This window comes from Thunnus thynnus, chromosome 9 (assembly GCF_963924715.1).
Source record: "Thunnus thynnus chromosome 9, fThuThy2.1, whole genome shotgun sequence".
Taxonomy (NCBI): Eukaryota; Metazoa; Chordata; class Actinopteri; order Scombriformes; family Scombridae; genus Thunnus; species Thunnus thynnus.
Genome location: NC_089525.1, coordinates 34,689,868 through 34,703,120, shown reverse-complemented (window position 1 = coordinate 34,703,120; position 13,253 = coordinate 34,689,868). Strand labels below are relative to the sequence as shown.

The window sequence follows — 13,253 nt, the reverse complement described above, 5'->3', positions numbered from 1 at the left end:
TGCTCGAGAATGAAATCCACTTTATTTTTTATTTTAAGTTAGCTGGCGTTAGCTGAGAAAGTCTCCCCTCTTTTTGGCCGACTGTAAATTGTAACTGTTAACAGCTTGCGCTGTAGCTGCACTGCAACGTCATTTGAAATATCTCACAGTTGATTGGCTATCTGTCTGACAGAGAGCTATCTGATTGGCTATCTGTCAGACAGCGAGCCAATCAACTGAAATATGAAATGACGTTTTAGTGGGGCTACAGGCTGTCTGCCCCACTGGTCATCAATTTCGTGTGATCTACATTGAATACACTAAAACACTCTGAGCATGCGTATTCATATTTTCCCACATACAATACACATTACATTGTGAGAGAGGGGCTAGCCCCACATTCACGCCGGCCACTAGGCCCGCTGCGGACACGAAATCAGGAAAACGCAGTCTGAGGCAGCAATGCAGGGAACAATTAAAAATGAACTAAAATCCTAACATATATAATTCAATTTATGAATATGCTATATTCATAGATAATAAATTATAGCAGATAAAAATTTGAAAATTGATAACATCACTTGTTTGCGCAGTTCTTTCTGGCTGTGCCCCAATGACCAGTCGCCAGTGGCAACGTTGTATTGTATACAGCCACGCCAATAAAACCAATTTAATTGAATTGAGAGACAGAGACAGGGAGAAATAGATAGATAGATAGATAGATAGAGAGAGAGAGAGAGAGAGAGAGAGAGAGAGAGTAGTTGGCAGCAGGTGCATTTAAAGGCTAAATGACTGAGCAACAAGATGGATGGTGGAAAAAAGAGGAAGGGTGGAGCAGAGAGGGAGAAAAAAAGAAAAGCACTTGCAGGAGATGCTGTTAAATGCCGCCAGGTTAGTCTGTAAATAAACGTGCTAGCTAGCTAACGTAGCTAATGTTACCGATGTGTCATCGTCCCTTGTTAATGTTAAAGCAGCAAACAAACTGGACAATCAGCAATAAAAGTGGTAGTTCCCTTTCTAATTTCCTCAAAAACATTGATGGCATAATTGGCATATCTAGTCAAGTTCATGTGGTCAATATTATTTGAAAATTAATGCATTATGGTGAAAATTTCAGTCAGTGAGTTCATGCTTTGAGCTCATAATTTGAAATTACTAAGACAACACAACGTCTTCTGTCACTATTCAGGCTGCTGTAATTTGTTGAAACTTAAAGATCTGTTATTCAATGTTTGTGTTGGTTAAAGGGCTATTTTAACCATTGATGGGTAACTGTTAGTGTCTATTAGTAAACTGAGTAGGGTATTGTGCTCTTGCTCTGTTCTTTGAATAGGTGAAGAGAGAGTTGTTAACTGTATTATATTGGTACATTAAAAGATATGCTGTGCTGTGCTCTTGGTTTTTTTTTCTTTTTGAAGGTGGAGAGAGAAGCATTGGTGCCACCGTAGTACAGAAGCCCACTACTTCAGAGCAACCTGCAGGTACAAGACATTTTCTATTTTGTTAGTATATTAGTTGTTTATTTAGTTATTTATTATTTAATAAATATTGCTTAAAAATTAGTCCTTCTGTCGTATGATGTGCACCTTTGGTTCTATTTGAGGTTCATAACAATACATTGTACTAACCAGTTGTTGGCCCATTAGTTTGTTATTCATATGCACTAAAATTCACCAGAATGCAGGAAATCAAGTCTTTGTAACTAATATTTTCCTAGTGGGGACCCTCAGACCCCCCACTTAAAAAGTGACCCTGACTGGGGCTATATTTCACGCTTTATTTCCCAGCCTGAATGATTTTCCCAGTCCGGCCCTGCTGCATACCCTGTACTTACCCTGTTATTACATGTAACAAGGGGGGAACTATCAGTGCTTTAGATTACAGCCTGCACACCCTGTAATTACCCTGTAACTAAATGTAACAAGGGGGGAACAACCAACATAACTTACTCTGTAACTACAGAAGACAATGTGAAAACAGCTTTACTTGCCTCAGAACATGGCAGAACAAACTAAATTAACTACACAGTTTGCAATCAGGAGAGTATATGAACCATACATATGTGTTCTGATTCATACCCCATGTTTTATCTTTAGCCATATTTATATTAGCTGTAGTTATATATTTATTTTGTGGGATGAAAGGAGACCATGCACAGAGCTGAAGAAAGGATAAGCTTGCACCTTGAGGACTCCAAATGCTGGACGAAAACAACTGGCAGGGAGAAAACTTTCAACATTTTAATGACTTCAACATGTGTTTACACACAAGTGAGTGACATCTTTGGTGGGTGAATTCTGTCCGCCAATGGTAGGCGGAGCCAAGATGCCATAAACGAGCGTCAAGTGATGAAGTTTGCTGGTGAGGTGAATGACAGCTGAGACGGTCTTCAGAGGCCGACAGCATCCATGAAAATACACTGTCCCCTGGACCTTTGTTCTGAAGTAAACCCACAAATTCACCCTGTAGTTATTTTAAGTATCCCAAAATGAAAAAGGAGCTATGTGTTTTGGCTGTTTTATTGGTAATAAGGTCATTTTGAAATAAAATCACATCAGATTTATTAAGTGCTGAAGAAGTCATCACTCCATCTTCCCTGAATGTCCAGATTTTTGTTCAGTTTTATGGTCATACTGTACCCTGTAATAACATAACAGGTACCTAGTAGTTAAATAATAACGAGTATTAATTCTCTCTAAATTCTTCCCAAATTTCCAGATTATTGCTCAGTACGTCGCACATACTCTGTAATAATAGAATAGGTACCCGGTAATTCAAGAACAACATGCAGCAGAGATCATATAATGTGCTGTAGGTAGTTTGCTTGTTGAAGTTACAGTGAGCTGTCTAGACTCACTAATTCATTTGGAATTGATCCTGTCTTTAATTGAGTGAATGTTCAGTCACCTGTTGATGTTGTGTGATTAGTGAATGAGTGTGCAGGAGGTGTGGCTGCTTGCTTATGAAAATTTCTTCAGTTGATTTTTAAGCTGAGTCGTTTATTGAGTAATAAGCTTAAAGTAACTAGAATAACAAGTGTTAACATGTCAGCTTTGTAGATTATGTTTTGTATGTCCTGCATATAAATAAGAGTGTGCAAGTCATGTATTTGATACATGCATTAATAATTTCTGATGTGAACCTACACTTTTAGATCTGTGAATGTTTTAGTGTTCAGTCTTTCTAGTATTCAGCACTGATCTGTTCCTGCATCACATTATAAGCTTTGTGGTACTTTATATATTTCTGTATACTAAGAAAATACATAGGAAACACGTGTAAATCATGTGATATGTTGTCTGTTTTTGATGAGAACATAAATCTCTTGTCACAATAGAACAATACTATAAAATTGAATTTCACTTTGTGGGTAAAATGACACATTCAGAACCACTCCATGGCTAAAATGAGCACTTCTTTGTTTAGAAACAATATGTATATGCTAAATGTCTTTAAAGAAGCATCCTTTTCACAACTCAGGGGTTTTTCTTTTTGAAAGCAAATTGTTTTATTGCCATATAAAATTGCCCCCCACCCCTCTGATTTCATTGGGTGAGGGGCAATGATATAGTATGATGCAGTTTGTTGTAAGATTCCATGTTGATTTTCCTCCTGTCCTCTGCATTTTTTTGAGTCACCAGCCATCAGTGATAAATATATATTGGTACCTACTGTACTGGTACATCGTTAGTACAAAAGATTACACCTAGCTACGGAGTAATTACACTGTACGTTGCTGGCTGTAATCTAAAGCATTTCCCTCTTTCTTTTCAGACTCAGTTTGTATTCTGGACAGATGCCAGGACTGTTTAAACTGATTCACACTAACAAACCTGTCCACCTGTCTGTCCATACCTGAGAGTGTCCAGTCTCCAGTGTGGATCCTCCAGTCCAGCAAACAGCAGCTTCTCTCCTGAGGCTCCTGGATGATTGTAGCTCAAGTCAAGCTCTGTCAGATGGGAGGGGTTGGAGCTCAGAGCTGAGGCCAGAGAAGCACAGCCTTCCTCTGTGATCAGACATCCTGACAGACTGCAGACACAAAATGACACACATCACATGATCTGAGATCATGTGTTTATTACTGTCATCACCAATGTGTTTCTGTGATCTTTAGAGTTAAACTTAACACTTTCAGTCACTACTTTTCGATTCAAATGGCTAACCACTGTAACACTTTTAATTTGAAGTTGTTCCAGCTTCCTGTAACCTTAGTCAACATGATGTTAGGGACTGCTACCTCTTCACTGCATAAAAATAGGTCTAAATAAAAGAATAGTAAAAGAAGAAACAACCACAGTGAGCTGACTAGATGAAGAGCTGCAGGTGACAGATGCTCACAGTTGAATACAGGACAATCCCAACTAATATGGCATATAAGGACTGAATGTTGTGGAAAAACAGTAAGGAAACATTTCCGACTCTATTCAGTTTCAGGAATCATCCAGAGTTTTAAGTTTGTTTGAAACAAAACATGAATTAATTGGTGGTTAACCACAGCTAGGATGCACTGTTATATCACCATGGTGAGTAAAAATCACTATCATTCCAGCACAGATAATGTTCTGAAATTAAAAGAAACTATAACTATTAAAAGTCTGTTCACTGAATAACTGTCTCTATGTGTTTTACTTTAGGCCAGTTACACAGTTCTTCATTCAGTTTTTGGATCTTAAAACTCCTCTCTGGTATTTCAACAGCAACAGCAGAGACAGAACAAAACTAATAAAAATATATAAAAAGAAAGTTATTCACAAACTATAAACACATAACTGGTCTGAAAATAACTTGAATAGAGAAAAGTCCAGGTGTTTATCTCCTCATATAAATTACAGTTTAAATGGTGATCACTTGAACAGATTGATGAATCCTGACCTGAGAGTTTCCAGAGTACAGTGTGGACTCTCCAATCCAGCAGACAGTAGCTTCACTCCTGAATCCTGAAAGTTGTTGTTACTCAAGTCAAGCTCTCTCAGACTACAGGACTGGGAGCTGAGAACTGAGGACAGAGCTGCACAGCTTCTCTCTGAGAGGTTACAGCCACTCAGTCTGAAGAGACAACAATAAACAATTGGAAAAAATATTTAATGAAACATTTATATTTCTCTCCTCTTTGAATATCTTTTCAATAAATGAATCAATAAATAACTGTTACAGAGCTTTGTTGGAGGCTTTCACCACTGGCATCAGCCTCAGAAGAGCATCCTCTGAAGCAGTGTATTTCTTCAGGTCAAACACATCCAGATCTTTTTCTGATGACAGTAAGATGAAGGCCAGAGCTGACCACTGAGCAGGAGACAGTTTATCTGTGGAGAGACTTCCTGAACTCAGATACTGCTGGATATCCTCCACTAGAGAACGATCATTCAGTTCATTCAGACAGTGGAACAGATTGATGCTTCTCTCTGTAGACAGATTCTCACTGATCTTCATCTTGATGTACTCGAATGTTTCCTGATTGGTCTGTGAGTTACTTCCTGTCTGTGTCAGCAGACCTTGGAGGATATTCTGATTGTTCTGCAATGAAAAACCCAGGAGGAAGCGGAGGAACAAGTCCAGGTGTCCATTTGGACTCTGCAAGGCCTCGTCCACAGCACTCTGGTAGAAGTGTGTCTCTGCAGATTTGTCTTTTCTTGTTTCACACTTCTGAGATGTTGTTTGTTTTTTTAACAGCAGATTGACTCCAGAGTTGAAGAATGTCAGATGGACATGAAGAGCAGCCAGAAACTCCTGAACACTCAGATGGATGAAGCAGAACACCGTATCCTGGTACAGCCCTCTCTCCTCTTTAAAGACCTGTGTGAACATTCCTGAGTACACTGAGGCTGCTTTAATATCGATGCCACACTCTGTCAGGTCAGAGACTCAATCATCTCCCTGCTCTTTGGACTCCACTGTGGATCTGTCTCACGTCCTCCATCGTACTTGACCTTCTTCAGTTTGGACTGAACCACCAGGAAGTGGATGTACATCTCAGTCAGGGTCTTGGGCAGCTCTCCTCCCCCTCTGCTTTTCAACACATCCTCCAGAACTGTAGCAGTGATCCAGCAGAAGACTGGCATGTGGCACATGATGTGGAGGCTTCGTGATGTCTTGATGTAGGAGACAATGCTGCTGGCCCTCTCCTCATCTCTGAATTTCTTCTTGAAGTACTCCTCCTTCTGTGAGTCAGTGAACCCTCTGACCTCTGTCACCATGCCGACACACTCAGGAGGGATCTGATTGGCTGCTGCAGGCCGTGTGGTTATCCAGAGGCGAGCAGAGGGAAGCAGTTTCCCCCTGATGAGATTTGTCAGCAGCACATCTACTGAGGTGGACACTGTGACATCAGTCAGGATCTCATTGTTGTGGAAGTCCAGAGGAAGTCGACACTCATCCAGACCGTCAAAGATGAACACAACCTGGAACTCTTCAAACCTGCAGATTCCTGCTTCTTTGGTTTCAGTAAAGAAGTGATGAACAAGTTCCACCAAGCTGTACTTTTTCTCTTTCAGCACATTCAGCTCTCTGAAAGTGAATGGAAATGTGAAGTGTATGTCCTGGTTGGCTTTGTCTTCAGCCCAGTCCAGAGTGAACTTCTGTGTTAAGACTGTTTTCCCAATGCCAGCCACTCCCTTTGTCATCACTGTTCTGATCGGTTCATCTCTTCCGGGTGAGGCTTTAAAGATGTCTTCTTGTCTGATGGTTGTTTCTGGTCTGTCTGGTTTCCTGGATGTTGTTTCAATCTGTATGACCTCATGTTCATCATTGACATCTGCAGTCCCTCCCTCTGTGATGTAGAGCTCTGTGTAGATCTGATTCAGAAGGGTTGGGTTTCCTGCTTTAGCAATCCCCTCAAACACACACTGGAACTTCTTCTTCAAGTTAGACTTGAGTTTATGATTAAACATGTCAGGAGATTCTGTATGAACAAACAGAAAACAGAATCAATGAATAAATTAGTATTAGTAAATATTTCAAAAGACTGTAAAAATATTTTCCTCCATCGTTAATATCTCATTTATTCAGCATGTTAAATTTTTATATAAATCCTCTTACCGTTCTGCAGACGGTCAGCCAGCTCCTCCTGCTTCATTCTCCTCAGGAAGTGCAGTGTGATCTTATGAAATGCCTCTCTGCTGCTCCTCCTCTGCTCTTCCTCCTCACTGTCCAACACCTCCTCACCCTCCCTCTGACTCTCTAAGCATTCTGGGTAATCTGAACTCAGAACCTTCTGCATCTTCTTCAGCTCGTTCTTCACAAAAATGACGATGTTCTCCTCCAGCAGCTGGAACAGAATACTATATGAATGACACAATCAAACTGAAATCATGAAGCAAACATCAGATCCATGTAGGACAGACTGCCAATCCACTGGTCTATAAAGTGCAGCATGGAGATGGTTGTGAACAGAATAGATGTAAAATTAGTTGTTGTACATGTACAGACCATAAATATGGAGTCCAGGTGTGTTTGATGTTGGGCAGACTGACCACTGGGAACCTCTGAGCTCTCCTGGTCCACTCTGTGGAGGAATCATGAAGAATGAGCTCACATTATGTCTGTCCACACAGAGACAAACCAAACACAAGCTAAAGGTCCATCAAGTGATATTTGGATGTGAACAGAGAATCAGATGACTCCCTGTAGTGATAAAGCTTTACTAGTCCTGCTGATCCCAGAAGAGAGAATGAGAATCAACTGCTCAGTCTGTTTATAGCTTTCAGCTCAGTGTTTTGCTTCATCAGTCAGTTTGGTTTTGTCCCAGCAGCTCTGAACAACCCTCCATACAGCTCTCCCTCCCTCACTGTACACCGCTGAAGTGCCGTGGAGCAAGGCAGCTACAACCTCCAGCTGCTCCAGTGGAAGTGTTCAGTGTCTGCTTGTATCAGACGGGTTGAACTGGGCAGCTCCCAGTATGAAAATGACATTCAAGTGTGTGTAAATGAGAAAGTAGGCAGGAGTCATGTCTGAGGTTTTTGAATGTCTTGTGTTTGAGCAGGTTGAGGAGTATTTAGTCAGACACAGTTTGTTGTATGAGCTTCAGTCTGGTTTTACAGCAGCAGACTCTACTGACATCTGTCTGATTCATTTGTTTAATTTTATTAGTCAAAACCTTGATGGAGGAAATTATGCTGACTTGCAGAAAGCTTTTGACACAGTGAATCGTTCTGTAATGTTGTCAAAGTTACAGTGCATGGCATTTGGACATACTGCTGTAAAATGGTTTATTTCTTACATGACAGGAAGAACTCAAGTCTGTGATGTTGAAGTGGTTCTATCAGAACCTCAGGATATTACATGTGTGGTGTTGCACGGTTCTATGTTAAGGCCTCTTATTTCTTATGTATATAAATGATACGACAGCTGCTGTGACGTGCAAGCTGCTGCTGTATGCTGATGATTCTGCATTACTGCTATCTGGGAATGATGTCAGTGAAATTCACAACTCTTAGTAATTTATCAGAAAGTGTGAGAGAGTGGCTCATAGATAACAAGCTTTCAATACATTTGGGTAAAACCGAGTCAATCCTGTTCGGAACAAAGACGTCAAGAACAAATACACTGAAAATCTTTTGTAATGGAACTGAAATTTTATTATATTATGTCTAATACTTAGGAATAATATTGGGCCAGTCACTGTCCTGTGAATCTGTTATTGATAAAATATTATCTAAGAGTGGCAGCAAACTGAAGTTCCTGTTTCACAGACTAAGACTCTTTTTAACTTTTCTGTTAAGAAACTTCTCATGTCCTCATTGGTACAGCATCGGTTTGATTCTGCCTGTTCTGATTGGTTCAGTGGTTTGACATCTACATTTAGGAACAAACTGCAGGTGATGCAAAATAATATTATTCAGTATTTATTAGATGTATCCTCTTTAACTCATGTTGGTGATGAATTCAGAAGTGTAGGGCTGCTGCCAGTACAGCTCAGAGTAGAACAACAGAAGCTGCATCATATGTTCAACATCATCAGTGGGTTTGCTCCTCAATACTTCACAGATAACGATGGCACATAGTCAGCATGGCTATAACACCAGGGCCAGTGTGTGTTCATATAAAGTCCCTCCAGTGAATAATGTAGCCAGAAGTTCCTTTTTTTAAGCTGCTGCTGTGTTGTGGAACAGCCTCCTGTTACACATCCAGCTGTTAAAAATGAGAGGAGCTTATAGAAGTCAGGTCAGGACTTATTTATGGAACATGGTCACAGGTTTATACTGAAATCTGCAATTCCATTTTTACGTCAGCCATCAAATCGCCCTTGTTGTACTTTTTTACGATGTGGATGTATATTATTTTATTTAATTTTTGGTGGTTTATGTTGGAAATGAGTGTTTTCACTTTAACATGTTTTTTTTATGTCTGTAATATATAAATAAATCATATCATGTCACTTATCATATGAACAACTGAGTTCAACACCATGAATGTCTTCCAGGAGAGACTGTCTGAACATGTGATCTGTTATCTCCATATTTAAATGATAATCAAATCTCCTCCCTCTCTATGACGGCCGGCTTTTCACTGACGTGGTCAGACAACACGTCGTACAAACCAGTTCTTTTCTAGCATAACGCGACGTTTACTGTCAGTTACAGCTTACATCTGATCAGCAGATGGACGTCCTCCTTTTATATTGATGAAACCATCCTTCGACTGGTCGCTCTTAAAGGACAGACAGCTGGGTCAAGGTCCAGGAGAGTCTGGTCTCTGCCGCTGGATCCTGAAACAACAACAGCTCTGATAAATGTGCATGTTGGATAGAAATGAAAAGTCTGTTCAGTCTTTGCAGCTTTACATTCTGACCTTCCATCAGCAGGTTGTCCAGGTTTAAAATTTATATGTTTCCCCGTGGACCAGTCACTCTTCATGGACACACAGCTGGGTACAGGTTCAGGTCCAGGTCCAGGTCCAGGTCCAGGTCCAGGTCCAGGTCCAGGTCCAGTTCTTCAACACAACACACACAGAGCTCTGAGTGTGAATAATGATGGTGGAGTAATGTGAGTGGAGAACAGTGATGGACAGTTAGAGATCCTCATCTCACCTCTGAGCTTTGGTCTGGCTGTCATGTTCCCCACACAGAGAGCTTTTAGAGGGAGGGACTCCCTCCTCTCTGTCCTCACACTGATCCATAGCAGAGAAACACCTTCACATAAACACAACAACAAGCTCATTCATTACAACAAGCTACACATCACACCAGCACTGCAGTTACAACGGCGTCATTCTTGATTCAACCACCAGATGGCATCAAAGTAAGACATTATTCTTCATTTCCACTGAGGTTTAATGTTTAATGTTTTACTTTCAGAAGGTTCCAGTTCTCTGTTGGCTTTTCATTTACCACTATAGAACACATTTAATGGAGATGAGCTGCTGGTGGAGTCAGCTGTGTGGCAGAAGAAATAAAAATGCTCACCAGGTGAATTCAGATCCACATCCAGTCACAGAGTCTTTGTAGCTTCACCTGCAGAGGAAACACAGAGAGAGAAACTGCTGCTGATTCTCCTTCATCAGTCCTTCATCATCAGTCTGAGGACTCTGGTTTTCTATGGAGTCATTTGTACTTCTTGCTGTTTTAATTAGAGATTGTACTGAATGACACTTCATTTATTTACTTTGAATTTAGACTTTTACAGATTGTAAGGATTGAAGGACAGACGTTTCCATGATTAATGGTTAAATTTATGGAGCATTGAACATTGATGTTGCACATTACCATCATCATCTACAGTAAAGATTAAAACAGGCAGAATAAGAGAGTACAAACTGTCTGACTCAATGATGTGACATTGATTTTATATTGATATATTATAAAGATACTGAATGAAGGTTTGGCAGCAACATAAACTTTAGTTTCTATTGCTGCAGCTCTTAGCTTGGTTAAAATACTGAATATCATCAATGAAAAGATGTTTTCAACAGTTTGTCTGTGATATAGTTTAGAAAGATTTCGGAACATATTATTTTATGACTTTTTATTTCCTGTTAATCACTAACCATACCACCTGTGAAACAAAGTCTCCCTCACTACCAGCATGATACTGGTTATTAAACCATGCACCAGTTTAAAGGTGACTGAATGGGGCGACCCTTCATACTGACACTAAACTTCTCTGACAATGAATAAAATGTTTTACACAAACAAACTCAAGACTGTTTGAAACCGTTTGAGTTCATTTTATGTCAAACTGTCAGAACATAATCACATGACTGTGTTTAAGTGCAGTTAGTGACGTGTTGAAAGCTGATAAAATGTGTATCTGTCAGGTTGGTGAGCTGTTGTTGACTTGCTAGCTAGTGACAGTGTTCCTAATATAACTGCAGCACATCTTACTGTTTGATGAACAATAAATTCACTGCAGAACATCTATTAAAACATGGTTTACTTTAATGGTTAACATTAAACACAACTAAACAGCAAATTATTAATAATCTATTTCATTCATTTATGAAAAGCAGCAGCATCATACATTGAGCCTTTAACACTCAGTGTCAGCTGTGTATTTATTTGAGTCTCATTTATTATTATTGATGCACATATTACATGTTGTATGCAGGTAATTTTTCAGAGTAACAACAGACAGTGAAAGGTCGACTGTTGGAATTAGTGTTAAAATAGTGCAGATGTGGAACGATGTGTGGCACAGGGGTAACATTCATTAAGACCTGCATTATTGTCTCTGATGCTGTGAAATACACCCAGTGATGGAGGAAACTCAACTGCAGTCAAATACAACAGTTGTTGAAACAAGCTGATTGAAGGTCATTTGTTGGGTTTGTGATGTCACTATTCTTCAGCCAGCACATGGTCTCAGTTGGGTGTTGTGTGTTAGCAGCGACCCACGCTGACACAGTTCTATAGCAGCTAGTTTAACTGACATGCTAACATCCAGCATTTCATTCAAACTGAGCAGAGCAAACACTGACAGGCATCTTTTATTCTCCCTCTAAATGTTCTTGTTGCTGCATCATCTGTAGATTCTCATTACATCATAGATGCTTTCCAAGCTAGCAGCATACGAGCTGTCTGAGGCTAATGAGCTGCTAATAAAACCCTCTGAGTCAGTTTTTACTGATGGGTTAACTGTTATGTATTTTGCTCTTTTTCCTTTTAATCTTGCATCTGTCTACTATATTAACTACTGACAAACACCTTTGCTCTCACTCTTGTTTATTGTATCATATTTTTCTGATTTATAATATTATTGGATTTGTTCGATACTGTTTTCACATTTTTCCTCCATTAAAAGCTCCAAAGGCAAACTGCTGTCTTCAACCTTTACTGGAAGTGTGTTGTGTAACTAAACACTTAGTGAGGACAATAGTCCAAGTGCTGCTGGCCTGTTTAACAACTGTACTGGATTGTCTTATATTGTCCAGGTGTTTGTAATAAGTTTCTCTCCTCTATATATGAAAATGAGGTCGACTAAATATTGGAAACATCTTTCAAAATAATTAAGTCCAAAACAACAACCACAGAACCAATGAACCTCAACAAAACTTAACACTTATTGCATCACTGTTGTATTATTCAGGTGTTTCTATTTTTCTGGTCACTTAGTGTGTCAACAGGCTGAATTTTGACTAATGAAGCTTTTCCAGAGTTTCCTCTGATGTTTCTGTTGTCTAAACAGCATCTTGTTAGCAAAGCTAATTAGAGTCAAAGAGGATTAACGAGGTTTCAAACCTTCCACCAGTATTCAACAAAGCAACATAATAAATCACTACTAGCACCATCTCTACTGGTGTCACATGATTTTAACCCCCGCTGACACAAACATGATGAAACCTGTTGCTTACGTTACCTTTAGATGCTGAAAATCATTTTCATCAAGCTGATGAGTGAAGGTGAAATTAATCAGCAGCTTCAACCAGGAAACCAAACGTAGGATGAACAAACATGTAACTCACAGCAGGAAGATTTCAAATGTCAGTTGCTTCACAAACAGTCTCAACTCTGAATTCATCTTTAACCAGAAGTGACTTTAAAGAAATATGATCCCAGCACAGCGCTGACCTTTGGAATAAAGAACCTGGAACAGCTAAAGTCAAACATTGACAGACTGTATAAATCCTCATCACATAGATTTAGTCTTCTAGCCAAACTCAGGGCAGAACAGTCTGCAGAGCCTCACTGAGCTTCTTGCTGTGAGTGAACTGTAATAACTGAAGGAGACTCAGATGAGCCTTTCGCTGGTTGCAGTCAGAGGACAGTTTAGAGAGACGTTGGTGAGAACATCAACCTGAGACTGTAAAGGTGGGGGGGGCTATTTAACAGCTGCAGTTAGTAG

General features: G+C 39.8%; 1 protein-coding gene and 1 long non-coding RNA gene across 2 annotated transcripts in view; both read right to left on the bottom strand.

Annotated features, from left to right (window-relative positions):
- LOC137188662 (NACHT, LRR and PYD domains-containing protein 3-like) overlaps positions 1-13,253 on the bottom strand; it is a 117,560-nt gene that overhangs the window by 10,237 nt on the left and 94,070 nt on the right. Inside the window, exons 12-13 of the mRNA XM_067598265.1 lie at positions 4,852-5,025; positions 3,835-4,008 (exon numbers count right to left, since the gene is read on the bottom strand). Coding sequence (XP_067454366.1) covers positions 3,835-4,008; positions 4,852-5,025 — 348 coding nt within the window. The remainder of the gene's footprint in view (positions 1-3,834; positions 4,009-4,851; positions 5,026-13,253) is intronic.
- Positions 10,004-12,860, bottom strand: LOC137188669 (uncharacterized). Its single transcript, XR_010929468.1, has 2 exons — positions 10,379-12,860; positions 10,004-10,105 (listed from the first exon to the last, which is right to left on the bottom strand). It is a non-coding gene; the product is annotated as an uncharacterized lncRNA (long non-coding RNA).